Source organism: Polypterus senegalus, chromosome 4 (assembly GCF_016835505.1).
Source record: "Polypterus senegalus isolate Bchr_013 chromosome 4, ASM1683550v1, whole genome shotgun sequence".
NCBI classification, from domain to species: domain Eukaryota; kingdom Metazoa; phylum Chordata; class Cladistia; order Polypteriformes; family Polypteridae; genus Polypterus; species Polypterus senegalus.
Window position 1 is genome coordinate 68,420,915 of NC_053157.1, and position 27,408 is coordinate 68,448,322.

Sequence of the window (27,408 nt, forward strand, 5' to 3'; positions counted from 1 at the left end):
TAAATTCTATTCAGGAAAGAAGTGCTTCCAGCATTATGTATGTTATATGTGATTGCTGCAATTCAGGATAATCAGTGATGTACCAGTAACTCAATTTAATTTGCTTTCATAAAAATGATCTTCAAATAAAAACATTGCATAATACACTATTTTCAAACCTACACAGTCATGTCAAGGGTCACAGGGGCCAGAGGTCAGCACTGGACACTACAACAATAACAACATTTATTTATATAGCACATTTCCATACAAAAAGTAGCTCAAAGTGCTTCACTAGGCAGGAAACGGCCACATATCCCATTGCAGGGTCTACTTACACAAGGGCTAATTTGGAATTACAGAGTAATCTAACCTACATGTCTTTAGGCATATAAGGGGGGAACCATAAGAAAACCCATGTGGACATGGGGAGAATGTACAAATTCTCTATTCCCAAACAGAAACATTTTACCTAACTAAATAAAAATTAAGAAATACTTCTATATGTGACATTTTATAAATGCAGGTCATCAGTCAAAGGTAGTTGGAATTTTTGTCTGCCTGAGAATGCTAACAGGAATGTTATTATAGAAACAGTGCAACCTCCTTTACCTTCCTTCTTGTGCCCTTCAAAATGGTCCATGTAAGGCACTCGCCAGCATGTGTGACACCACTTTCCAACCAGATGAAAGCATGAATATTGTTTAGAGGTACTGCAGATAATTAAAATTTGAACTCAAAATACTTTCAACCCATGTTTGTTTTAAGTTTCTTTCTCTTTTTATGTAGATTTACCGAGACACTCACCCAGAATTTCCTGTTAAAGTAAAATATTCAAATATTTCAAGGTGAAGTACCCATCAGGTAACACAGAGGAGTTAAGAAAGACCAAATGTGTCAGTTAAGATAAGATAACAAAGGGAGTTATCAGAACAAAGTCAGTATCTGATCCCATTGCAATTTTATTTTAGTGTTTTTTTTTCCCCAAAACTCAGTTTTCCCCATATACTGTACATTGGTACATACTACACATTTTCAAATTTACTAGATTTGGAGAAATTTTTGAAATGATATGGTTTTGTGTGTGGATGTTAGTATAGATTAGGTCTAATTAATTTAGTTTTGCTAATTCCTATTTATTTCAGTTTAGCTGTTAGTACTTCATCTGTAATGTACAGTATTCAACACTGAAGAGAAGTCTTGCAGTATATTAGCTGCACATACGCTCCCTTGTTCATACCAACCTGATTCAGCCCCTCTGAGTTGTGTAATTTGAAAAAAAATACTAGATAACTCTGATCTCCATCCATCCATTCATCCGTTTTCCACTGCATTTCTAAAGCCAGGTTGCAGGGGTAACAGCTTTAGCAGTGAAGTCCATATGTCCTTTTCCTCTGCCATGCTTGCCAACTCATACTTTGGGAACCCAAGGTGTTTCCAGGCCATTTGGGAGATATAATCCTACCAATGAGCTGTTGGTCTTTCCCGGGGTCTCCTCCTACCTTGTTGGTCCCCTAAAACCTCCGTGGGAAAGAGCTCATTTTGGCTGAGGATAGGGACATAGATCGACTAGTAAATTGATAGCTTCACCTTCTGACTCGGCTCCTTCTTCGCCACTACAGATTGGTATAGCAACAGCAATCCTGTGCTCTCTACCCCAGGCTGTCTGTCGATGTAACCAATCCCTTTTCCCCTCACTCGTAAACAAGACCCAAGCTACTTAAACTCTTCCACTTGAGGCAGTAACTCAGCTCCCACTTGGAGAGGACAGTCTGCCCTTTTCCTACTGAGGACCTATTTGAGGCCCATGGCCTCAGATTTGGGGGTGCTGATCCTCATCCCTGCTGCTTCACACTTGGTTGCAGATCGTTCCAACGCGTGCTTAAGTTCATAGCTTGATGAAGCCAACAGGGCAATGGCATCTGCAAAAAATCAGAGATGTTATTATAAGGTCATAGAACTGGACCCCCTCCCCTCCCCAGCGACCCCTTGATGTCATGACCATGAAAATCACAAACAGGATTGCAGGTAAAACACAGCCCTGGTACAGTCCCACACCCCCTGGAAATGGTACTGATATTTTTCTGAGTATGTGGACACAGCTCACACTGTGATTTTACAGGGACTGAATAACTCTTATTAGGGCCCCGGAACCCCATACTCTTTCAACAACCCCTACAAAATCCAACAGAGCTTCTGGCTTTCTCTGGTCTCTCCAGACTCCTGCACACCCGGGTTTTTGATTCCCTGACCACCAAGGAACACAGCCCTTTTGGCCTGTATGTACCTCTCTGCTGCTTTGGGAGTCTCCTGTGCTAACCATATAGGAAGTCTCTTTTTTCTGCCTGATGGCATCCCTCACCTCTGGTGTCCACTATTTGGTCCTGGGTTGCCACCCTGAGAGGCACCTATGGTCTTCAAGCTGTGGTTCTTTGCACCCGCTACCACAATGCAGGCTTTGATCAAGACCCAATCAGAGTCTATGTCCCCAGCCTCCCCTGAGATATGGGAAAAGCTCTTTTGGAGGTTGGAGCTGAAAGTTGTCTGAACAGGGGCCTCACCCAGATGTTCCCAGTTCACCCTCACTACTCGCTTGGGCTTTCCATGTCTGTCTGGGTGCCTCCCCCACCATCTGACCCAGCTCTTCACCTGGGTATCCAGAACATACAGCTGCAAATCTGGCGATATGTTTATAAAGTCGATCATAAATCTTTGGCCTATGGTGCTCTGGTACGTAGTACACTTAGGAGCCACTTTATGTTCAAACATTGTGTTCGTTATGGACAAACCATATCTAGCACAGAAGTCCAATAACAAAACACTGTTCAGATTTATATCAGGGAGGCCATTCCTCCCAATCACACCTCTCTAAGTGTCCCCATCGTTATTCACATGATAGTTGAAGTCTCCCAGCAGAACTATGGAGTCCCCAGTTGAGACCCTTTCCAGGATCCCCACCAGTAACTCCATGAAGGCCTGGTACTAAGAACTGACATTTGGTGCATAGGCACATATGGTAGTCAAAATCCTCCCCTCTGCAACCTTTGGTTGCACAGAGGCAGTCCTTTTGTTCTCCAGGACAAACTCCAACATGGCATCAACCAAGCAACCAAGCCCACTTCTGCCCAACACCTTTGTCTGACTTCGTACCTGGGACCAGTTTGCCTTGGGAAGCCAAACCGGGAGCATCTACTCTACAACATAGTTCCCATTTTCACGGGGCACTCAAACTTCTCCACCACGATAAGGTGGCGATTTCCGGAGAGGATATCTCTGATCTTAGAATCCAAATTGAGGTCGACTTTTCTGTGAGAATATCAGTTCTGTTTTTATTTCTGAGTTATCTGAATACAATATGTTTATGTATTCTTAAATTGGATTAGTGTTATCAGTAAATAGTGATGAGAAAAAGGTGAATCATAAGATAACTTGATTAATTTCACTTTGCAGTTGTGCTTCTCTGCAGACAAAAATAAATGCAATTTACTATAATAAAAATATTTGAATAAATATCTGCTAACATGGTAGGCAAATGATACAGCAATCATGTTGGCTACCCCAAGACAAAAATTGAGTAAACTCCTTTGCCTCAATGATATTGTTTTTTTTCATGCTGATTATTTATCTTTGATATTAATGTAAACATAGAATGATCTGTTTAATTGAACATTCATTTTGCAAAAAATGGCTGTATACACAAAGGCTGGGTGAAAGCTCCATTCAAATATAAATATATAGAGTGAGAAGTAAAAATCGTAGTAAAAATATACTTTTAGTCCTGTTGTATAAACAATTATAATTTTATGTTTAGTTTTTATATGTAGTTGAGAAATGCTGTATACTTAACCTCTGTCACTAAAGGTAAATTTGCATGAATATAATTCTTTCTGTGTTTTTGTTTATAAAAAGCGAAGAGTGTTGTACTGTGTAAGCCATAGATTGATACAGGAGAAAGTAGGGTGAAATGACACCTTTTATTGGCTAACTAAATAAATTACAAATGCAAGCTTTCGAGGCAGCTAAGGCCCCTTCATCGGGCAAATTGTAACCTTCCATCGGGTTTTCAGTTCCATGTGAATCCGGTACATTGTGGTGTCTGGTATAGACATAGCAATAGAGTGTTGTACCGTGTTAGCCATAGATTGATACAGCTTGCCTGATGAAGGGGCCTTAGGTGCTTTGAAAGCTTGCATTTGTAATATATTTAGTTAGCCAATAAAAGGTGTCATTTCACCCTACTTTCTCCTGTATAAAAAGCGAAGAATGCTATTTTTAAAGTACTTCACAGCTACAAAGGTCAGCAAATTTGGCTTGAAATTATCAAGTTCTTGTGGAATATAAGTCTTAAAGAAATTATATACAAATTTACTAATTTTATGTCTTTAAGTCTGAAATTATTTCTTGGACACAGAATGATGGTGTATAAACATTTTTTAAGAATGTCATCTTGAAAGGAATTAGTGTGTAGTGATGCTAAAGAGCACATTTTTGTTTTGGTGGTTGTGATTATTATACAAAATGCCCTGTCCTAACCTTGTTCTGTTAGAACCATCATCTGGAAAACAATAAGTTAAAATCACCTGACATAGGCTGCTGTTTTTGTGGCAGTGGTGTCATTTAAAAGCCTTCTGTCTTAATTACCACATAGCTGCTGTATTTAGATAGTTGTTAAATATTGGTCTGCTTAATTTCACTATTTTATAATTTCACTCTTCAGTTTTTTCTGAATTGTTGTAAACTGTGGCATTTTGTATTCTTTAAATTAACATGGTCTTTTATGTCTTTTCATTTATGAGAATGAAAACATCTCATTTGGCATGATCAAAGTAGTACTGTGGGAGAAGTAATGATATAGTACATCCTTTTAAAATTGGCAAGTGCAAGCTTGGAACAGTGTGGCTATATTCCTTCTAGAGGATTTTTTTTAATTATAAATTATTTCTGTGGCATGTTTATAGTTTCTATCAAGTGGATCATATTAAAGGAACAGAACAATTTCAATAAACTCCCACAGAAGATCTATAGAACTGAGAAATATTGACTGGTGTTATAATATGGGTGGATTTATTGTGTGTTTTACTCTGCACATTTATACCACTTCTCCACTAACTTTACTACCAGGGGAATATGCTCATTAAATCTAGGTAAAGTCGGTTGTTTATTCATTTTTTTTATTCAGGTATTATGAGAAAAACACACTACAAAACAGTTCCTGCAGTACTGGACATATTTATTTTAAATATATAGTTAATGTTTTTTCTTACATATTATATATACTGTAACTGGTTGATTTGGTTACTTATTTGTACCTTTGCACTCTGTGCACCTCTTTTCTGTCTTTTTTTTCTTATGCTTCCTTCATCTTGTGTAAACTGGAACTCCTTCAGGTACATAACAGATCAAGACACTGCCATCTTGTTTGGGTTTGAAGAGTCAATATTTTCTAAACATGTATGTTATTATTCCCAAAGATTTGTGAAAGTTAAACATCTGCATATATAAATGAGAAGAAGATACATGGTTCCTACAACTGTACATTTCATGACTTTAACTACTTCATATGTAGGTTCAAATAATGTTTCAAAACAGAAAAAACAGAACAAGTGCTATGCACTCTCATGCACATTGCCATCACACAGCACAATGTGACGATGCAGATTCTGGCTCCACGCTCCCATCTGATATTTGGAAGCCTTTGAACCCAACACCGTCAATAATGTCACAGAGTGAGCTAAACAGTGAGACAACATTTGAGCAAGGGGATGGTAAAAATGTGCAAAAGTGCTTTTATTTAAAACAGTCAAACAAAAACAAAGTGTTCAATAAATAAAGTGCAGTGAGTCCCAAAATCTTCATTAAATAAATAATCCATAAAAACACGTGTAGGTAAAAACAATACACAAAAAAAACAATCCTTTAAAACGAGGTTAAAACATCAAACAGGAAACAGTCTATAAACAAGCCCGGTGCCTTCTTTTTAAACTAGCGTCTCTCATGCTTCACCCATCTGGGCCCCGCAACAATGGAGACGTTCTCTCTCTGCAGCTGACCTTTGTGCCTGCCTCTGCTGTCAGTTGCCTTACCAATCCTTGGCTCCGGTTGGCTCCTCCAGACAGCGACTTGGGAATTCCGCATGACCAAGGCTCTCACGCAGGGAACACCATGTCCCAAGTCCTGACTCCCGTTACCTTCTGCGGAGAGTCCTGCGCCTTCCGGTCACTCCCGCCCTAAAAAACAAACTCTGCGGGAGCGACCACAACCACTACTTCTCCTGGGTGTTTACCAAACATCCAGGCTGCCTTCAGCTGCCTGCGAGCGCTCGCCCGCTTCCTGCTTCACCGACTTGCGCTCTCCTCCTCACTGCTTCCTGCTCCAACCTCCGTTTACTTCTCTTTTTTCTTGTTCTACTTTGTTCGTTCCCCATTTTTCAACCGACTCGCACTTTTTTTTATATAGCGAGGGGCCATAGCAGCTGCAGCACATTAGCCACGGGAACAATCACGGATGTGGGCAGTCCCTCACCTGTGCACTCGGTGAGAAACGCCCACACCGCAGATTGCCCCGTGGCTTGCTACAACCACTATGCCCCCTCATGAAACCGCGAGCGGGGTGATTATCTATTTAAAAACTGGCCCTTACTGAGAGTGCTGTGGACCCGCTATACCACACACAACTGTCAGAAAAACTGTGTATGATAACAATAGGCTCCTTCACTTACCCTAACCTTCATCTCCTTATTTTATAATGGTGTGACATTTTGATTTTGCCTAAAGTTTGCGAACAAATAGGTATAGTCAAGAAGGAAATAATATGCACATTGCACAGTGTAACACATTGAATCAGCCTTGCTTATGTAAAACTGGAATCTTCAACTGTCACCTCTCTCTAAGCCCCCAAAGCAGAAAATTTATAAAGGAAATACAGGACTCTAAGAGCATTACAAACAAGGTAACTACATTTCAATGCATTAAGAGGTAACAATAAAATAAATATAAACATGGATGTGGGTTATGTGGGTTGGTGTGGTAAGGTGGCTCTGAGGCTAGAGATCTGCACTAGCAATTGGAAGGTTGCCGGTTCGAATCCCGTAAATGCCAAAAGGGGCTCTGCTCTGTTGGGCCCTTGAGCACGGCCCTTAACCTGCAATTGCTGAGCACTTTGAGTAGTAAAAAAAGCGCTATATAAATGCAAAGAATTATTATTATTATTATATTTTCCCAGTCCTTTTTTTTGGCTATAAATACACAATATGATATGATATCTATTGTCATTGTAAGCGTAAAATGTACAGTACTGTGCCATTCATTGCTTAAAATATTGGATATGTTTAAAAGATTAACAGTTTCAATTTGAAATGTCAGTGTGAACCTTGAGGTTGATCTGTACCCTGAAACTGTAAAGCAAGTTTGGACTGGAAAATATTGCCCTTTGAAAAGAAGAAAGAGGAAAATAGATAATATAGATTAGCCATAAACGTTTGATCAGTGTATCTCTAATATATCTTTGATCACATTTTATTGAGTCAAGCAAATATAAGAAATTGACTATTACAACTCAAATACATAAAGGGGGAAAAAGTTCAAACAGTGCACCTGTAATAAATAAGGGAAGCATGAGATACGACAAGACAGTGCATCTATAATATTAAATATATGTCATATAAGAATCAAAAAAGATTTATTTTGAATAATATCTAACTTAAATAAACAGTAACAAAAAAAATACTTAGAGAGTTATCCTTGAAATTAAGCCATGAGCAGAAAATGAGCTAAAGAAATATTTCACTTAAGTTTTTATAAATTAAAAAAGAAGTTGAATGCCTCAGGTGAAGAAATTTTCATGTTTTTGTTTCTCTACACTGCAAGACAGTTATCAATCTGAGGTAACAAAATGGCAATTGTTATCTGATATTCAATAGGTAACAAATGAACAGATTACTGTAAACTTGTAAATGGGATTGTGGTCCATAAGACCAAGACAAAATAGATCTCAGTAATTATATACTGATAAGCTTTTCCTTCATCTAAAATGACATCAGTTAAATTATATTCATAAATAAAGGAGGAATATATGTTAGTGAAACAAAATAATTTCAATGACTGCAAAAGGAAAATCCTGTCAAACCAGTCCTGTAGACTTCTTTGAACAAGCAACTGACCATAAAACATTCAGAACATGGTCGTGGAATATATTTTCCAAGACCTTTTTTGGTATAAAATGTGCAATATAATGTCCATGATCAGGCTAAACCTAAAATGTACAGTTCTGTGTCATTTATTGTTTAAAATATTGGATATGTTTAAAAGATTGAGGTTCTCAGTTTGAAATGACCTCATGAAACATATGGGCATTCTTTACCCTGAAACTATAAAGCAGATTTGGATTGGACAAACAATATTGTCTTTTGAGAAAAAGATCTGGGACGAGGACAGAAATTAAAGATTAGCCACAAAACTTGGACAAATGTACAGATTAAAGTGACTCTTTTGTTTGTTATTTAATGGTTTAACTAAATAAATTCTTACCTCAATCTGGTAATCTGAGCCTTGCACTGTACCTTATTTTCATTCTTTTGGTACAATAGCCCATTCATTGGGGGGATATCTTTTAAAATCAGATACCCAAGTCAGCAATAAAGGCAGTTTTGCATCTTTCCAGTATGTGCTCAAGATTGCATCATAATGTGATATTGACCCTAAGAATGGATGGAAGAGACAAAATGAGACCATATTTATATGTGTTTTTGTTGTGCTATTTTTCCCCTCACATTATCTTCTGTATCATTATAAAATCTTCTTGGAGTTGACTGGAGTACTTAAACGTAACTGCAAAAGAATGTTGGATTAACACTCTTGAAATTTCATTAATTCCATGTAGCTACATTTGTTTTATTTTCCCTTTGTTCCTAAAATAACTGAAATTTAATACAGTGAGGTAACACAGTCAATGAAGTGTGATTCAGTTAATACAAATGAGAGTTTTATTTAAATCAACAGGGCAAAGTCATTAAAAAATCAGATGGTTTTCATAATCAGTCACCTATCTATCTACCTACTTACCCTTGTGTATGTGTGTATATATATATATATATATGTATATATATGCAAAACTGTCTTTTCACTAATTTGCAATGCAAACATGGGTTTATATTGTAAAATTTACTTATCTTGGTTTGACAATTGTTTTATATATCATCCATTACATGCCAGGTTTTCTGGGCTCATCAATTTGAGCTTATATTATGACAGTTGTGTTTTCTCTTGTAGAGCCCTGAAAATGTATTCTTCTAACAACACCATTGTCAAACTTTTATCTCATGTTATAACTTTTTTTTTGTATTATTAAAGATAATATGCATATCTGAGTATTACTCTCTGTGGTCATGCTTTCATTTTTTGAAACTAGGTGTCTTGTAAGTCATGTGATGCCCTAATGAAAAACAGCACATAAAAAAGAATAGGGACATAACATATGTGTTAAAATGGTAAAAAAGAACAGTTTCCCCATTTGCTACCATTAAAATTTATAGAGATGCCAGAGGGTGTTAACTTTATTAATACATTGTGAAGTTTGCTGAGGTGCAGTGTCCCTGCTGTGTACACTTGAGGCCAGAGAAGCAGATGCTTGAAGAATTCCCTTGATGATATATTATTTATGCATATACTGTATCTTCCTCTTTCTGTGTACATAAAAGAGTGAAATGCAAGGCTAATGTTTTTTCTTTTGTTTTTATTATTTCATTAGATCCAACTGCGCTTGGTTTTATCATCTCCCCATGGTCACTGTTGCTGCTTCCTTCAGGCAGTGTCTCCTTTACAGATGAGAATGACAGTGAGCATGATCTACGTGCTTTTACTGCTCCTGAGTTACTCCAAGGTCAATCCTTATCAGCACTATCAGATATTGAAAAGGTATTAGATTATTACTGCTAATTTATATTTCTGTAAATAAACAAACTTGGATAACTTGAATATTCCATCCATTATCCAACCCGCTATATCCTAACTACAGGGTCACGGTGTCTGCTGGGGCCAATCCCAGCCAACACAGGGAGCAAGGCAGGAAGCAAACCCCGGGCAGGGTGCCAGCTCACCGCAGAACTTGTATATTGTATCATTTAATTTCTTTGGGTTAGAAAATTATAATAAACATTAATAGAAATATAATTAATTGCAATAAAGGTAGGTTGGTAATATTTTATAAAGCCTCTTTGGCTCTTATGGTATGTGGAACATCAAAGAAAGCGAGATCTAAGTCCAGCAAATTTTTGATAGTGAGAGTTTTAACAATATGCAGCCAAAAATCTTAGTCACATACAGCAGAACTTCAGGCTAAAAAGAATTAATTGAGAGACACTGAGTCCTAAAATGAAACATTTAGAAGCAAAATTACTTTTAGTCACCAAATTATGAAATCAAGTTTATAATTCACTTGTTGTGTCGGTTGACAAATTTGATGCTGTTACTGGACCAGAGTTTTTTAAATGAGGTGACAGAGTTTTAAACTTAAGGTAGGATAATTTGTGCTTTGTCATTGTATAAAAAGTGTGTATGTGCCACTTTTTGAGAACATCTTTTCTGCAGAACAGTGGGTTGGAGTTGGATCAGGTGCAACTCCATTAACTATACTCATTGTCTAATTATTTCATATGAGAGAGAAATGCCTTTAAATTTATCATGTGGTATGTATGACATAATTATTAGCTACATACAAGATGTTTTTTTTCCCCAATGCTGTTCATGGTTTCCATTATTATTATTATTGTTATTATTATTATACTAGGGGGCTTCGCTCGCCAACCCCCCGTGTTTGGTTTTCCGGATACACACTTGTAAGATATTTTTTTTTCTTTGAATAGTTGCTATTTCATTAATTTCACTTTTATTTCAGAACTTCTGTAAAACCAATATTTGGAATCTTTCCTGTCCCAATATGCTGAATCTTTTAAATGAGGCCTGTGAGACTAGTGTTTAATGACTTTGTGCCATAATTTAGGATAGGTTTCTCTGTGTGGAATTTCAGCACAGAGAAAACGATCCACATCATCAGCAGTTAATAATTTTTTTGCAAAGTAACCAATAGATGCATTTGAGTTAAACCCCGTTTTTGAAATTCTCTGACTTAAACGAATTTCCTTTTGTTTTTTGTCAGTGATATCTGTACTTTGGCGACTGATGTAATAAAGTGTCACAAAACTTAACGTAACCCCAAGCACAACTTTCTAGCACCCTCTCCAACCCCTCCTCCTACGGGTCTCGTCTCCCCCTTACCACATCAATCAGCACCCAGCTATCAGTATGCTGTGCTGTACTCTGCCCTCCCTCAAGCGGACCTAACAGTCAATTAAAACAAAAAGGGCTTCAGCTTGGCTGGGATGCTACAATACTTTCGCCTGTTACTGCTTTCACATTTTGTACCTTTCTCTGCATATGTATCACGCCTTGGGTGTCTTTTCTCCGCGCTGCTCTTTCTTCTTTGCTAAAGGCACAGGATCTGTGTGTGCCACGTGACTTCACATGACTGAATGTTTTGCAACTTGCGTGTCTTGCAAGAATCTTATGTTCCACGGCCCCGCGAAACGCTCCGTTGTCAGTCTTTTTTGTCTCGCGGGTCTTTAAAATGTCTTTCAAGAACTTCTGAGAAGATCACGTCTCGTCACCTGTCTTTTACATTCCAGGATTTATTTTTATATAGAGAGAGATTTATTTGGCCCCTTTCACATACTGTACTGAATAGTGTAACTTGAGGGAGACAAAACCTTTTGAGATATGGGAGCCGCCTATAAAGTCTAAATTGAGAATGTTTAAATTAGAGGCATAGTGAGAATCAAAAAGATGCCATTGTATGTGGAAATGTGTGTACGTAATTTCACATTTGTGCAATTAATTGATTATTTGAGATAGTTTGAAATAAATTTGAAGTAAACATATGCATTGAAACACTTGAATCTGTTTATCTACTATTGAACCTGCTGTGTTTTAACATTGAGTTCTGAAACATAAGATGATAAAACAATACTTTGTTCATCTTTTAACAAACATGCCTATAATAAATAACAGTAAGAGGATTGAAATATCCTTATACTTTCAGTATTCAGCCAAAAACATCAAGAAGACCAAAAAGCATCTCTACAGTCCTCGCTTACTCCATTTCAAATTTCCATGTAACCAACCCTGTATGTCTCTGTAAAGCTGGAAGAAGCCAGAGTATCTGGTGAAAACTCCGGAATACATTGAAAGATTATGAAAACACCATTCAAAGCTTATAGTCCATCTGTGAACACACATTTACACTAAACCAGTATATATTTGCTTAATGCATATCTTTTTAAGATGAAAAAGGAAAACTGGCGCACATGGTGAAAATTTCACATTCACATGGAAATAACTTTCATATTCCAAACAGACAGTCTCCAGGCTGGCATTCGCTAGAGCTGAGAAACAGCAGTTCTAATTAAGGTGCTACCATATTGGCAATAAAAGTAATAATAAGCAGCAACAAAAAAGATTGAAATAGTATTCAGCAAAAAAGGCAATTAGCCAAAAAGTCATCAGCAAATATATTTTCCACTCCTTTTTGTATTATAATCACATTTAAAGCATACATGCTGTCTTTATGCTGTATAGAAAATGTGTAAATCAAAGCCATGGGGAGACATTACCTTACAGTATATTAAGTGAGTGGCATTCTCTTTGACTGGCAGTCTTTCTGGAGGATGCATCCTTTTCTCCTCTACTACACTAAGATAAACAAGTTAGGAAGGGTACACATGGTGTAACATTCAGGTGCGGGCGAGGGCTGTGCAAGCAGTGTGGTCCTCAATAGTCTAAGTTCAGTAGGTCACTTCTAGAACCTTTTTAATCCATTCAAAGCTTGTGCGGTCAAGAACTATGTTACCAATGATGATGGGCAAAATGCAGAAAACAGACCTGGACTGGACAAAAGTTCATCACAAAGACCACTGTTACTCACATACACCATATTTACACACAGTGACAATTTGCAATTGCCATTTAACATGACCTAAACAAAAAAAAAACTCTCTAATTAATTACTTCTTTGCTTTTGAGCCTGTCTAAGCATAGTAATTTTCATCAAATAGGACTATCAAAGTTGTTTTGTTATAATAAATGTTAGGGAATAACAGAAGTGAAAATCAAACTTTATTATTGCGACTAACCATGATGAATATCAGAAGAATGTGACACTGTGATGGTAAATTATAGGGTGACTGGATTTTCATAGTGTCAAACCAAGACACTTTTTTGTAGCATGTATGCCCACACTTAAACCCCATCCTCATTTGTTCTGTGCTTGCTTTATCTCATTTATATCTCAGGTATCTGTGCATGGGGGAAAAAATAAATCTTTAAAAGTTAAACACATATGATTCCACACAGTGCTTGAAGTGGAAACAAATAAATGACAGTAATGTCTGTTTTTTTTCTGCTTCTTGATCATCCTTGCGATTCTATTAAAATTTGATAAAAGTTCTCATTTGAGCTTGGCCACAATATTATGTGTATGTTACATTGTGGGAGAGGAGACAGGGGGTCCATGTGTGTCCTTTTTGGAGTTTCATTTGTACTGTTCTAAATATATTGTGAGGATGTTTGTTTTGGGTGCAGCAGCGTTCTATTAAATGTGAAGCCTCTTTAAACAGTCCATTTGTTGTGGTGTAGGATAGCCAAGCAAAATTAATAAACTCATAATTCATGATTATTGTGAAACAGGATATGTGTGTGTTTGTGTATGTACATTAATGTGTGTATAATTGCTGTATATATACTGTATATAGTGTGTATCTAAGGTTTAAAGTCTAAATTTGTTCATTTTTGTTTCTACTTTCAGATACATGTTTACTCTCTGGGGATGACTTTGTTTTGGGGGGCAGACTATGAAGTACCTCAGAGTCAGGTAAATATGAATACATTATAGATGATAAGCCATTTTCACTAAAAAGCCAACATATTTAAAAGTGTCAGAGCACCAATAATATTCTTGATGTCTATCAGAAAAAATTGTAAATTACCAAATTAAGTTAATTATTTGTTGCTCATGAGTTTTCATCTTTTATTTTGAAAGACATTGATATGAATTTTTATGTGTGAAGATAGAGTAGGAAGACTCCTTATTAGCTTCTTAGACATCTGAGAAAAGTTGTGAGGATTTTGTTGGTGCTCACCAGGCTCTACAGGTGCATAATGGAGTCCTCACACTGATTGTCTCGGGTCAGTTAAACACTGCAAAGGTTTGTAAAGTCACTACAGAATATTATTGGTACACAACATAGCTTTTAGAGTAGAGTATATGAAACACAGAGTTTCTTCTATTAATATTTATTTACTAATTATTTTATTATTTGTATTGTTATTTGTTTTTTTTTCTTATTATTACTAAAGTGTGCCTGAGTGTAGCAGTCATAACCCACATGAGTTTTTCCAGCAACTGTAAATCTACTTTTGCCCTGTATAACACAGGTCGCCTTAGAAATGCAAACAGTATTATTAAAGACTTAAGTCTTCCTGCACAATCACTATTCCCTCTCCTTCTTAATTCTAGGCCAGTTTATAAGGTTTTTCAACAGCCACTCATATTAGCAACATCCATCTATCCATTATCCAACCCGCTATATCCTAACTACAGGGTCACGGGGGCTTGCTGGAGCCAATCTCAGCCAACATAGGGTGCAAGGCACGAAACAAACCCCGGGCAGGGCCCCAGCCCACCGCAGTATTAGCAACTTGTTTCTTATATACTGTATAATATATATACACATACATTGTGACGGATGGCCAGCTTACTTACCCAGCCAGGACACCCTTAGGGTGGAAGAACAGTGGGTGACGGCTTACACAGGGCTTTGTCTTCCTCAGGATGCTAGGTATCGCAAGTTCAGAATTGGATCCCCACATTTGTGCCCGCACAGCATGTCGGGTATTGTAGTCCCGTGGGACAGCCCTGTTAGGTCCCATCAAGGCTGCCAGGGGGAGCTGCAGCACTGGGGAGTCCCTACATCGTGGGATGTCTGCCTCCCCCGGAAGCACTTCCAGGCCGGCTATATTGAAAGGAGCTGCCTGTCCCACATCATGAAGCCGGAGTCAGGAGGGTGGAGCTTGCTGGGAGAAGCAGAGGAGGCAGTGACAGAGGGAGAACACAAAGTGTTGTGGGCTTTATTTGTACCTTGGAACTGTGTTCCTGAAGACTATGTGTGTAAATAATCTCTTTTGTGCTTTTACACTTGTGTCAGATTCTTTGTGTTGGGTGTGAATGAATATATACAGTATATTCGTATATATTTATATAGTATTTTTGCTGGAAATCCAGTTGATACCCAGTGAAGATAAGGAAGCGTGTACCAGGGGTATCAGAAGGTACAGCACGTATTCTGTCCAAATCAGGCATCAAACTTGCACACAAGCCTACAAACACTATGCACACAGTCCTTTTTAATGCTAAAAGCAGGAAATCATCAGGGCAGCAGAAATATAGAATGCGGTTTACAGTATACCTGTATACATGGAACAAACATCAAAAACACTGGCAACACATATACAGAAACATCTCAATGCTGTCAGAAGGAAAGACCCACAGTCTCTGATTTATGCGCATACAAGTTTGACTAGACACACATTTAAATGGGAATCAGTGCTAGTAAAATTCAAGACTAATACTAAAAGTACCAAAGAACTGGCTGATACACGGCTTTCTAATAAAAATTCCATTAACAGACATTTGGACATGAACCCAGCATGTGCAGGCTTAAAAAGAAGAACACACACATAATGAGTAAGATTTTATAACCAACGCCCTCCGAACACCTTATTAATTTACCACCCCCATCTACCTTCCCTCCCCTCCCATCCTTATTTGCTATATATTGCCTTCTTGTACATCTAATCATTTTCCTCTGATGATGATTCCTGATAGGATTCCAAAGCTTAGCAATTAAAAACTATTTTAAGATATGTGATTTATTTTCTCCCTTTGTGGGTTTCTAGCTACAAATATGCAAACTGTATCACAGGCCTTTGCTTACATATAGAGCCTCGGATGTTGCGTCATCGTGGCTGGTTTGCTTACTTGACAGGGTGTAGATCAGAATATTACATGCATAGGTCTGATCACAAACTGATACTTAGGTGGTTACCTACCAGGTAACACTTGTGGTTGGTCAGCCAACCTGCCACATCCTCTTGTATATACACACATTTACATATATATAGTGTTTGGGACAAAGATACGTTTTTCCATGATTTAAACTGTTTTGTGAATATAAATAAGTATATTTATATATTTACACACACACATACATATATATATATATGTGTGTATATTTTTTTTTAAACCTCCTCTTTGCTCGATCAGCTGCTGGTTTGCTGCTGCTGTCGTGCCACGTGATCTGCACTTCGCTCACCTACCCCTTCTTCTCCCCTGCTAGCGCTACACACCATTGTGAAATGCACCCCAAATGGAACACAGCCACTTCTCCAAAACCCCTCTTAAATGGTGATACAATGTGAAACAAATAACAGTTGTTTTTTTTACCTCCTCTTTGCTCGATCAGCTGCTGGATTGCTGCTGCTGCTGTGCCGCATGATTTGCATTTTGTGTGGCACTTTGAGCGTTTAAAAGCCTGTACTTTTTGTTTCACTTCCTTGTCTCTCTTGTCCCCCAGATATCCTCAAACAGTATGCAATCTCTTTTTGCTGTTCCGTTATTTCACTGAGTAATATTTTTCATTTGTTTGTGCTAATGCGATCTTTATTCTCATTTTTTGGAGACATTTGAATTTTCCTACTTACAGTATCTCTAACCTGCTCTGCATGTGTATCATGGGACTTGCTTCCAAAGGTTGTAAGTATGACATGACTTGTCCTTCTCGCGGAACGTGAAAGTGTCTCTCTGTCTCTCTTCCAAAGATCATGTTGTGTCACAAGATATTTTTTTTTTATAATATATATATATATATACTAGCAAAATACCAGCCATGGCCAAGTACTACCTTAAAATTTTTATTAAGAAGAAAATTAAACCTTTTTAAACTGAGGGAAAATATACCAATAATTATTTGGTAAGGATCTCTTTGTATACTACATTGTGAGTTCGGCCCTCCGGTTGTTATATGACCAAGCTGTGCGCTGAGCTTACTCTTGAGCATGCAACGTACAGTTGGCCATGTGAACAGTAATCTTGTTTTAAATCTCACAGCTTGGATTGCTGCTGTCATAATCGGTTTGAGTTTCATGGTTTGTTTTAATTACAACGGTATTTGTAGGACTTGTGTTGAAGAGACATTCGGCATCTGTCAAGTGTTGTAAGTATACAACCGGTTTCATCGATAACTTCACATCCAGCTTTTGAGAGTTTAAACATTCATAAACATCAAAGTGTCCACTACTGAAATTGTCACCTGTCAATCTAAGATGTTTAAGGGGCAATGGCGGTTATCAAAAGGTGTAAAATATTTGGCCATTTCGGTACACTTGAAAGTGACAACCGAACAATTCACCAGCAGCCATCAACTCACATGCAGATGCATAGGTGAAGGGCTTAAGCATTTCACTCTTCTAGTGCTCCTGTTTAGAATAATTATCTCCTGTACCGTCATCAGTCCACACCTTGAACCTGTCCCAGTCATTCAATACATAAGACACAATGTTCCTCCGGATGTCAAGAGTGAGCCTGATATGGCCGTGCAATATGTAAAAAAGAGAATGGAAAAGGTAGTTGCCATCTCCGGGCATGAAAACCACTCGGTAAGTGACAGTTCTTTAATCGATGGTGGTCACCTCGATATACATGTTAATGGGGGTATGGTTGGAATGATAAAGGAAATGGGTACCTGAACAATGTAAAGTAAGTCTAAAATACCTACACAATAACTGTAATCGTAATAAATGAACAATAAAACAGCGGAGAAGCCGTGGATTAAATAAAAAGGCTGTAGTTATCAGCAGGGAGACGTGAATCCCGTGGCGAAGCAAGGCAGGGAATGTAGAGACTGGAGTAAGGAACGGCCTTATATAGGCAGGCAGCCAACAACGTGGGAGGTGTTGAGATGGGGGACCCAACGCCGCCTCACACAATGACAGAGCTGCAGGCTATGGACGTATATATGTACGTAAGTAGGATTCTGTTAGCGTTGGGAACCCGCGTACCAAATTTCTTGAAGATGGGCCCATAAGTAACAAAGACCGTTGAAAAGTTCAATATGGCGGCCGACAGTGGCATCATACCACCGAAATAAGTACCAAATTTCAGCCTTCTACCTACATGGGAAGTTGGAGAATTAGTGACGTTGAAAAGTTCAATATGGCGGCTGACAGTGGCATCATACCACCGAAACAAGTACGTTCATTGGTTTCGGTTAGTTCAGGGAAGCCGCCTATCAAATTTCGAGAAGATGGGGCCATAAATAAGAAAGTTCAACATGGCGGACGTTGTTGACCGTTATGACCATTACACGTAGAATTTGGAAATGAAACCTGCTTAACTTTTGTAAGTAAGCTGTAAGGAATGAGCCTGCCAAATTTCAGCCTTCTACCTACACGGGAAGTTGGAGAATTAGTGACGTTGGAAAGTTCAATATGGCGGCCGACAGTGGTGTCATACCAACGAAATAAGTACTGATATCGGTTTCCGTTAAAAGTTCAATATGGCGGCCGACAGTGGCATCATACCACCGAAATAAGTACAAAATTTCAGCCTTCTACCTACACGGGAAGTTGGAGAATTAGTGACGTTGGAAAGTTCAATATGGCGGCTGACAGTGGTGTCATACCATCGAAATAAGTAATACATCAGTTTCGGTTAGCGCAATGAAGCCGCCTACCAAATTTCGTGAAGATGGGGCCATAAATATAAAGTTCAACATGGCGAACGTTGTCGACCGTTATGACCGTTACGTGTAGAATTTCGAAATGAAACCTGCTTAACTTTTGTAAGTAAGCTGTAAGGAATAAGCCTGCCAAATTTCAGCCTTCTACCTACATGGGAAGTTGGAGAATTAGTGATAAGTCAGTGAGTGAGTCAGTCAGTGAGGGCTTTGCCTTTTATTATTATAGATATTTATATATATGCCAGCAACACTCATGACAATGACAAAACAATTACATTGTCAATCATGTGACATTATTATTAAAATGTTTCCTTTTCTTTTTACTTCTCCGCTGCCAAGCATGGGTATTTTGCTATATATATATCTATAAATATCTTTCTTTTTCATAACTTCTTTAACACACTACTTCTCTGCTGCAAAGCGCGGGTATTCTGCTAGTGTGTATGTATATATATATATATATATATATATATATATATATATATATATATATATATATATACTATATACTGTATATATATACTATATATATATACCTGTAATATGTGTGTATATATGTGTATGTGTATTTATTTATATATATATATATATATATATATATATATATATATAAATAAATCTAACTGTTTTGTAGTTGTTGCAGTAATAAAATGCATTGTATTTTTCATTTTAACAGATGGTGCAGCACAGATATTAGGATTGTTTTCACAAATGCCATTCCAAATGGCACCGGAATGGACACACACAGACACTTGTATACTTATTTGCCAACAGCATATGCCATTCATAATTATTACTTTATTAGAAAACTATTTAATAATAAAGGGACAATAAGGTATTTTTTTTTTTTTTTTAGCCAATGAAACTTGGAGAACATATCAACACGACTCTCCTTAACATGTGTGAAGATGTTCCTTACACCAGATTGTCTTTTCGGACCATTTTGGATGCGTGCAGTGCCCATATCAGGAATACACATTGTGCTGCATCCTTTTCTTATGTGAGGAAACTTGTGAGACTGGTATTAGGTAGCCTTACTAAGGTAGGTCTCTATACTTGCTGTTTTTCCTTATCTTTTTAAAGAAGCATCTTTAATGGGAAAAGTTATATAATTCAATTTGCACAGAGAGATACATTTTTATTTTCAGTTTCAGTACATGTAACAATATTGACATGCTCAGAGTCCCTTGGTTAATGAGAGTATGAGGTTAACTGTATATCTGTGGTTTCCATTACAACTTTACACTCTCTCCCTAATTCAATAAGACTCTGATTCAGTTTGATGACAATTCATTAACAGAAAAATACTTGAAATTGCACTGTTCTCCATGGTAGATACATTTGTTTTCACTGTGACTGTGGCAATCTTCTTTTTCTCCTTTCTAACTTTTAACTAATATGGTGCAATGGTTAGTGGTTAGTACTAGATATAGTATGAAAAAGAGAATAGGCCCTCAGTTTTTTGAAGGCCATTTACTTTTAACTATTGTGATTTCACTTGCCAACCTGAATAAGCCCAGACATTCACAGTTTTTAAGCTAGCATGACAAACTGTACTTTTGCAAAATGAGTAAGTTACAATCACATGCACACACACACACAGACACACACATAAACTTTTCCTTATGTATTCATCAGCTCATCCATTAGTAGACACCTTACATGTTAACAGTCTATGTTCTCCACTCTCAAAGTTTACTGATTGCCTTGAGATATCCTTGTCACTGCCGAGATGGGGACTCATTTGTTTTAGACAGATGCTGTGATTTTTGTGTTTAGTTGTGCCTTCTGGCTGTTTTCTTGGAAATCAAGTGTGCTAGCTAAAATCTAAATAGTGGCTGTGTTATATTTTTTTTCTTTGTTGTTTACCTTGTACTAGAGTTTCTGAAGTATTTGTACCAGTTCTTCTAATTAAATGGCTATGTAAAGAGTGCACCAAGTAACTTTTTTGTAACTTCATAAAACGTATCAAGAAGAAGGTATAAATCAGTGGTCTTTTTATAGCTTAACTTGTGCTAATGGGGGTCTTTTTTTTAATGTGGCTGATGTTCATGAATACGTAGATCCCTGTGGTGGTCTTCTAGGCTCTTGTTTTCTCCTCAGTACAAATATTGTATTAAAAGTTCTGTTTGGTTGCCTGTTTCTTACTGAGTCCCTCCAAACGTTCCCAGTAATGAAGCCCTGATGAAAACCCTATAATTCACTGCAGATTGTTTCAACAAAGTACAACAAATTCACCCCCATTAAATGAAATTTGAAGGTGTGCATAAAAACATTCACCCATCAGTTCATTGTTACAGGGACTGGAGCCTGTACCAACTTTACAGCCAGTCCATCACAAATTACATTTATGCATATAGGGATCATTTAATGTTACCATTCTGACACTCAAGCCTTTGGGATCTTAGATAAAAATTGGAACACCCAGGCAGAAAGAAACTCATCATCAACAGCGCCCTGGAAGTGTCTGGATTCTGATCATGCACACTGGAACTGTGAGACAGGAGTACTATTAATTATTATACTGTGCTACCCTCAATAAAAATCCCTAAAGCTTAAATCCTACTTTGGTGCTAACAAGTCCATTTAATTTTTGCTTTATTCAATGGAATTAAATTAGCAGTTTTTTTCTAGTTCACTCTTTAAACTGTTTTGTTGTTCACACCATTCTTTCTGTAGGCTACCAGTTGTTGACCATATTTTTATTACTTTTAACAGTTAGATGGACTGCTTTCTGGCAGTAACAGAGATTACTTGCCAGAACGGAGCAGAGAAATCCGAGATCGTCTGAGGGGAAAGGGGCTCTTGTCAGGTAGGTTTTTGTTTATGATAAATAGAAGTAAAATAATATCTAAAAAAGTAAAAGTACAGTTTTAAAACACACAGACTGATATTATTGTTTTTTGATGCCTGTCATTAGGTACATTGTTTGGAATTGATTCTGCAAGAGTAGATCAGCTAGTACAGTCTGTCAAAATTTATATAGAATCTTTGACTCAGCACATCATCTCAAAACACACAGGCTCATGTAAACATACTCTTTTTGTAATCAATAGCTTTGCTTGATGAAGCATTTGTATTTCACACTATGTAACAAGCACGCAGTTTACACATTTTGTACATATTTCTTATAGGGTGAGAATTTCCCATCTAGTAATTTTTTTCTGATAGGTGTAATTTTTATTCTGTATGATAATTTTCAGTTTTTAATCTGAGAAGAAAAGATTTGTCTTGATGAGGAGCCTTTTGTTGATACACGACCTCTTAGTTTTTTGTTGGATTCAAGGGAGGACCTAATAAACATAACTTTGGGATGTTAAATCAGAAGGAGTTGTATTCTACACACAGCCAAGATGTAGCTTACTATATTAGTAATTTTCCAATAAATGTTACAAGGCGTGTTTGGGTTGGACTAGAGGTGCAAAAGTGAGGAAGCTTAATCCTTTACAGTGGTTGTACAGGCCCCATTCATTCTTCTTTTCAATGGATAGGTCTGCCTAACAAATGTTTGTTGCCTGGTGGGCAGCATTTTAAAGAGACTTCGGAACATCAGAGTTATTTTTAAACCTGGAAATATATTTCAAATGCTGTCGTCTGCCTGTGTTAATAGAGTTCAGAAATGGATAGAAGGCGAAAATATGAATTGTTATAAAAAATGGATGCAAGAGCAAAGCATTGTGTGTTGTTTGATTGTAAATCATTGTAGCTTCTCAAGAGCGCAGATAAGTTAAGCTAGCTCAGTAGATACATGAGTTCATTTAGTGTTTTGTCACAATACTTTGGTTATCCACTTTATCATCTCCCTATACCAACAAGTGAGTACATATACATTACATAAAATGTGTTGTCTTTTTTTCTATTTATTAGTCTTTTGTAATTTGTATGGGCTGCCACAATACTTTGATAAATTAAAATTTGGCACAGTTATCTATTATGCTTGTGTCTAGGGAATCCATTCCCGGACATTTTTCATTCCTGCATTCCCACATTCATTGACGTCTGTCAGACAACAGCTTTGAACAGCAACTTGAAATTGCAATGTGTCAGTCTGTTACATCCGCATTTTCTGTGCCAAGAAACTTGCCATCACAGAATGATGACAAGAAACTGGATGCATCAGTAAAAGCTGAAATGGCGGTGTTTCAGAGCAACAGCAAGCGCAGGCGTTGTTTAGAACAAGTGTATCAGTATCTGATGACTGTGCCGCCTACTTCAGTGGAGGCAGTGTGTGCTTTCTCCGCGGCTGGCGTACTCTACACGAAGATGTGCTCTTGCCTGGACGACCGCACGCTGGACAGTTTGTGCTTTCTACGCTCTTATTACCGCAACTATCTAGATCAGGGGTGCCCAATGCGTCGATCACGATCGACCGGTAGATCGCAAAGATAGGTAGTGCAGGTAGATTTAAAAACATTTTTAAACGTTAGTCTATCATATATCCTTCCTATGGCATTTGCCACTTGATTGACATACAGGCCAGTCTGAGATCTCTTTTCTTCTAACACACTGGTCAACCCACACGCACAATAAAACGCGCAAGCTGCTGCAAAACACCGGCTGTGATCTAGTTAGCCTTCCAATTTATATCGACTAAAGAAGGGATTTAAAAAAAATTGTTTGGAGAGGGTATGGACTGGATGTGGAATTGGAAGAGGATTTTTTGTTTTCACAATGTCACAATCGAAGTGCGTTTGTCTGATATTCGAGGTTCAATCCCCGATGAGGGGTGCAGTGGAGTGTGTACGCCAGATAAGCACAAAATAGGGTGAAACACGTGTCGTGTACTCTTTGCATTATTTGACAGTTAACTATGTAACATTCTATTCTATCTGCACCCGTGGCGGATGTTTGCTGACTTGCAGACCAACCACACGTGTTACCTGATAGGTAACCACCCATACAATCGGATTGTGATTCAGACTTCAAATGCTGTGTATATATATATATATATATATATATATATTTATATATATATATTTATATATATATATTTATATATATATATATATATATATATTTATATATATATATATATATATATATATATATATATATATATATATATTTATATATATATTTATATATTTATATATATTTAAATATATATATATATATATATATATATATATATATATATATATTTAAATATATATATATATATATATATTTAAATATATATATATATATATATATTTTAAATATATATATATATATATTTAAATATATATATATATATATTTAAATATATATATTGTCAGGGATGCCAGGGGCAACGACCCGGCCGGGACACCGTGAGGTCTTCCTGGTTGCTTTTGGGGCCAGGGTTGAGGGGCATGGAAGCCCCACTCTGCAGGGGCCCGTGGTCACCGCCAGGAGGCGCCCCAATGCCTTGGGGACCTGTTGCCTCAGCACTACCGCCACACCAGGAAGATTTGGAAGGACACCCGGAGAGCTGCCTTGAGAACAGCCGACACTTCCGCCACGCTGGGGCGTGGCCAACGAGGGAATGCCGCGAACCAACTGGAGCTCATCCGGGAGAGAATAAAAGGGGCCGTCTCCCTTCATTCAGGGCTGGAGTCGGGTGGAGGAAAGATGATGCAAAAGAGGAGAGTGGAGGCGGCCCGAGAAGAAGGCATTTGTGGCCAGTACTGTGTGTGTTGGGGTTTGTGCACTGTTTGGACTAAGTCTGATTGACGTAATCTTTTGTAAGTATTGTAAATAAAATACGTGTGGTGGTGATTAACAATATGTCCGCCTGTCTGTGTCCGGGTCGGCTCCACAATATATATAAAATTCATTTTTAATGTAGGTAGATCATTTCGACCTGGTCATTTTAAAAGTAGCTCGCAAGCCGAAAAACTGTGGGCAACCCTGAACTAGATACATGTACTTATATGATAGCATGAACTGCTTGTAGATAAGGTTAGTCTTTTATTGATGTCAACATATTGCAGTAGTTTTCCTAAAAATAAGTGTTGGTCGTTCTAAAACCATTCACATGTGAGATGCCAGTGCACTGTGTCATCCCCAGGAGTCCGGGATTCCCGGGAATGACATGCAGGATTTCCAAATTCCCAGGAATGGATAAACCCGTCTCGGAATGGATTCCCTACTTGTGTCCCTTTACATAGACTTTTATTTCTTCTTCTTTACACCTGCCTATGTATTTCACAGTTTCAGGAATGTGGAGCAGATTGTGGCTGTATAAGACTGAATGCAGTAACAGACCTTGCAAATCATGCATTGTATTGCACACTCTGGTACGCATACATACCCTCATTGACTGCAAATGCCACAAGGGTAATTTAGAGTCAAGAGTAATAATTAGATTATCCAAGGGAAATCCCATAAGGAGAGAGGAGTCTGTGAGTTGAAGAATTTTCTAAGAAGCTGTGAGGCAAGAAGCATTTACACATGACAGTATTTTCTAGTAATGTAAGAGAAGCTCTTTTTAACTGAAGTATCGTCTATTACAGTGGTTCCCAAAGTAGGGGTCGCGACCCTTGGGGGGGTCGTGAGATGATTTCCAAGAAATCAAATACTTTTTTTAAACTTTTTAGAAATTAATTAATTAAATTTTTTAGAAATGACATTTTGTATGTTGGATGTACTGATGCCGTTTTGCACTACCTACTTGTGCGAAAAGACTTTTTCGGCACTCACGTACATTAAAAATAAATACAGGTCACGACTGAACTTGGAGGATGATCTCTGAGTCGCGGTCTACAAAATTAACCCAAGAATGGACTTGCTGTGCTCCAAGCATTGTGCTCACCCATCTCATTAGGTGAGGTGTTTTGTTGAAATTAAATGAATGAGTAAATAACAATTTTTTTAAAAGTTATATGGTTGTTAGAGCGTTATGTTCTTTTTTGTTGTCATGCACTTGTTTGAATAGGATATTTTGTTGAAATTAAACAAATGAGTAAATTACTATTAAAAAAAATGATATGGCTGTTAGACCACTGTGTTCTTTTGTGTTGTCATGCTCATGTTTGGATAGGCCTATTGGCACATGTGCACCGTTGCGCGCAACATTTGTATATTTTAACCACTTCCGAGGATAGTGGGGGTCACGAGTCACTGGCACGGTTATTTTGGGGGTCGTGAGCTGAAAAGTTACATGACTCTTATTGCAGTTATTCATACATATCTGTTATCTTTCAAAGAAGGTAACTGTTGGAACAGTCCTTAATTGCAGAATACTAACTGAAGATTATTACAGTCTGCTCCAACTTAGGGTAAACCTCCAGAAGTTTGTCATTTTAAACTTTCTTTATCATTCCAATTTCCTTACAAGCATTGGCAAGTAATTTAATATCTTGTAGAATGTTTTATTTAATCTTACCCATTTTCTAACTGACATCCATATGCATATTTATATTCTGAATTTCTCCAAAGCCTTATTGGTGCACACTTAGGTTACCCTCTATCGCCAAATTTCTTTTCTTGGGGAGTATAAGTAGCTGTGTTTATGTACACTCTGACATATTAGCCTACCTGCCAAGTTGGGTTTCTTCCTTGTGTCCATTGCTCCCAACTCCACAAGATTCTGATCAGGATCAGCAGATTTAGAAATGATTCTTGGATATCCTTAGTTAGTTATTGATTTGCTGAAAATAAATGACTTATACCTAGAAGAATGAAGTGAGAGGAGTGTAGCTGTGTTGATTTAAAACCTGAATCAAAGTGAGATGAGTAATTACTGTTGATGTCAAAATACAGCAAAAAATAAATCAGACCTTTTTATGCATATCTTAGGTATGCACAGGCCTGCACATAACAAACAGTAAGGCAGCTGTACTAATCAAATAATACATGCATATATCCTCCCCATGCAGATCATTAAATATATTTTTACACAAGTCACAAATGTCAATGCCCCAATGGATTTTAGCTTACAGGCAAAGGCTAACATCTTCAAGGGAAAGAAAATAAAATGTTTGCGATTGTTCCCCTGCTTGATGTCACATGCACCTGCAAGCTCAATAAGGCAAATACTTCTTATAAAATAAATGCATTATTGATTTTGTATGCTGTTTTTTTAAAAATAAAAGTAGGTTTTGCAATATGTTGCAAGATTTTAAATGTTATTTAAGATTCCCACATAGGTACATACAAATGTGTCTGTAAGCTATTCACAAATAGAGGATTCAGAAAGTTTTCAGACCACTTCACAATTTTCACATTTTGTAATTTTGCAGCCAGGTGCTAAAATCAACACTCCCTACCCCAGACTGACAAAGCAAAAACAACACTTTAGAGATTTCTGAAAATGAATTAAAAATAATAAAAGTATTCAGACCTTTTACTTACTATTTTGTTGCAGCATCTTTGACAGTGATTCCAGCACGGGATCTTCTTTGACATAACACAACAACCTTTGGGAATTTTTTTGCCTTTGTTCTGCACATCCTCCCAAGCTCTGTCAGGTTGGATGGAGATCGCTGGTGGGCACCTATTTTCAGGTCTCCCCTGATATGTTTGGTTGGCTTTATGTCCAGGCTGGGCAACTCAAGGGCATTCCCAAGGTCGTCCCTAAACCCCTCTTTTGTGATTTTTTTCCTTGTACATAGTGTCATTGTATT

At 37.5% G+C, this 27,408-nt stretch overlaps 1 protein-coding gene across 3 annotated transcripts in view; it reads left to right on the plus strand.

Annotated features, from left to right (window-relative positions):
- ptpn13 (protein tyrosine phosphatase non-receptor type 13) overlaps positions 1-27,408 on the plus strand; it is a 344,308-nt gene that overhangs the window by 123,514 nt on the left and 193,386 nt on the right. For all 3 annotated transcript variants that reach the window (XM_039750815.1, XM_039750816.1, XM_039750817.1), the window contains exons 3-6: positions 9,724-9,890; positions 13,831-13,896; positions 19,677-19,862; positions 21,539-21,632. In XM_039750815.1, coding sequence (XP_039606749.1) covers positions 9,724-9,890; positions 13,831-13,896; positions 19,677-19,862; positions 21,539-21,632 — 513 coding nt within the window. The remainder of the gene's footprint in view (positions 1-9,723; positions 9,891-13,830; positions 13,897-19,676; positions 19,863-21,538; positions 21,633-27,408) is intronic.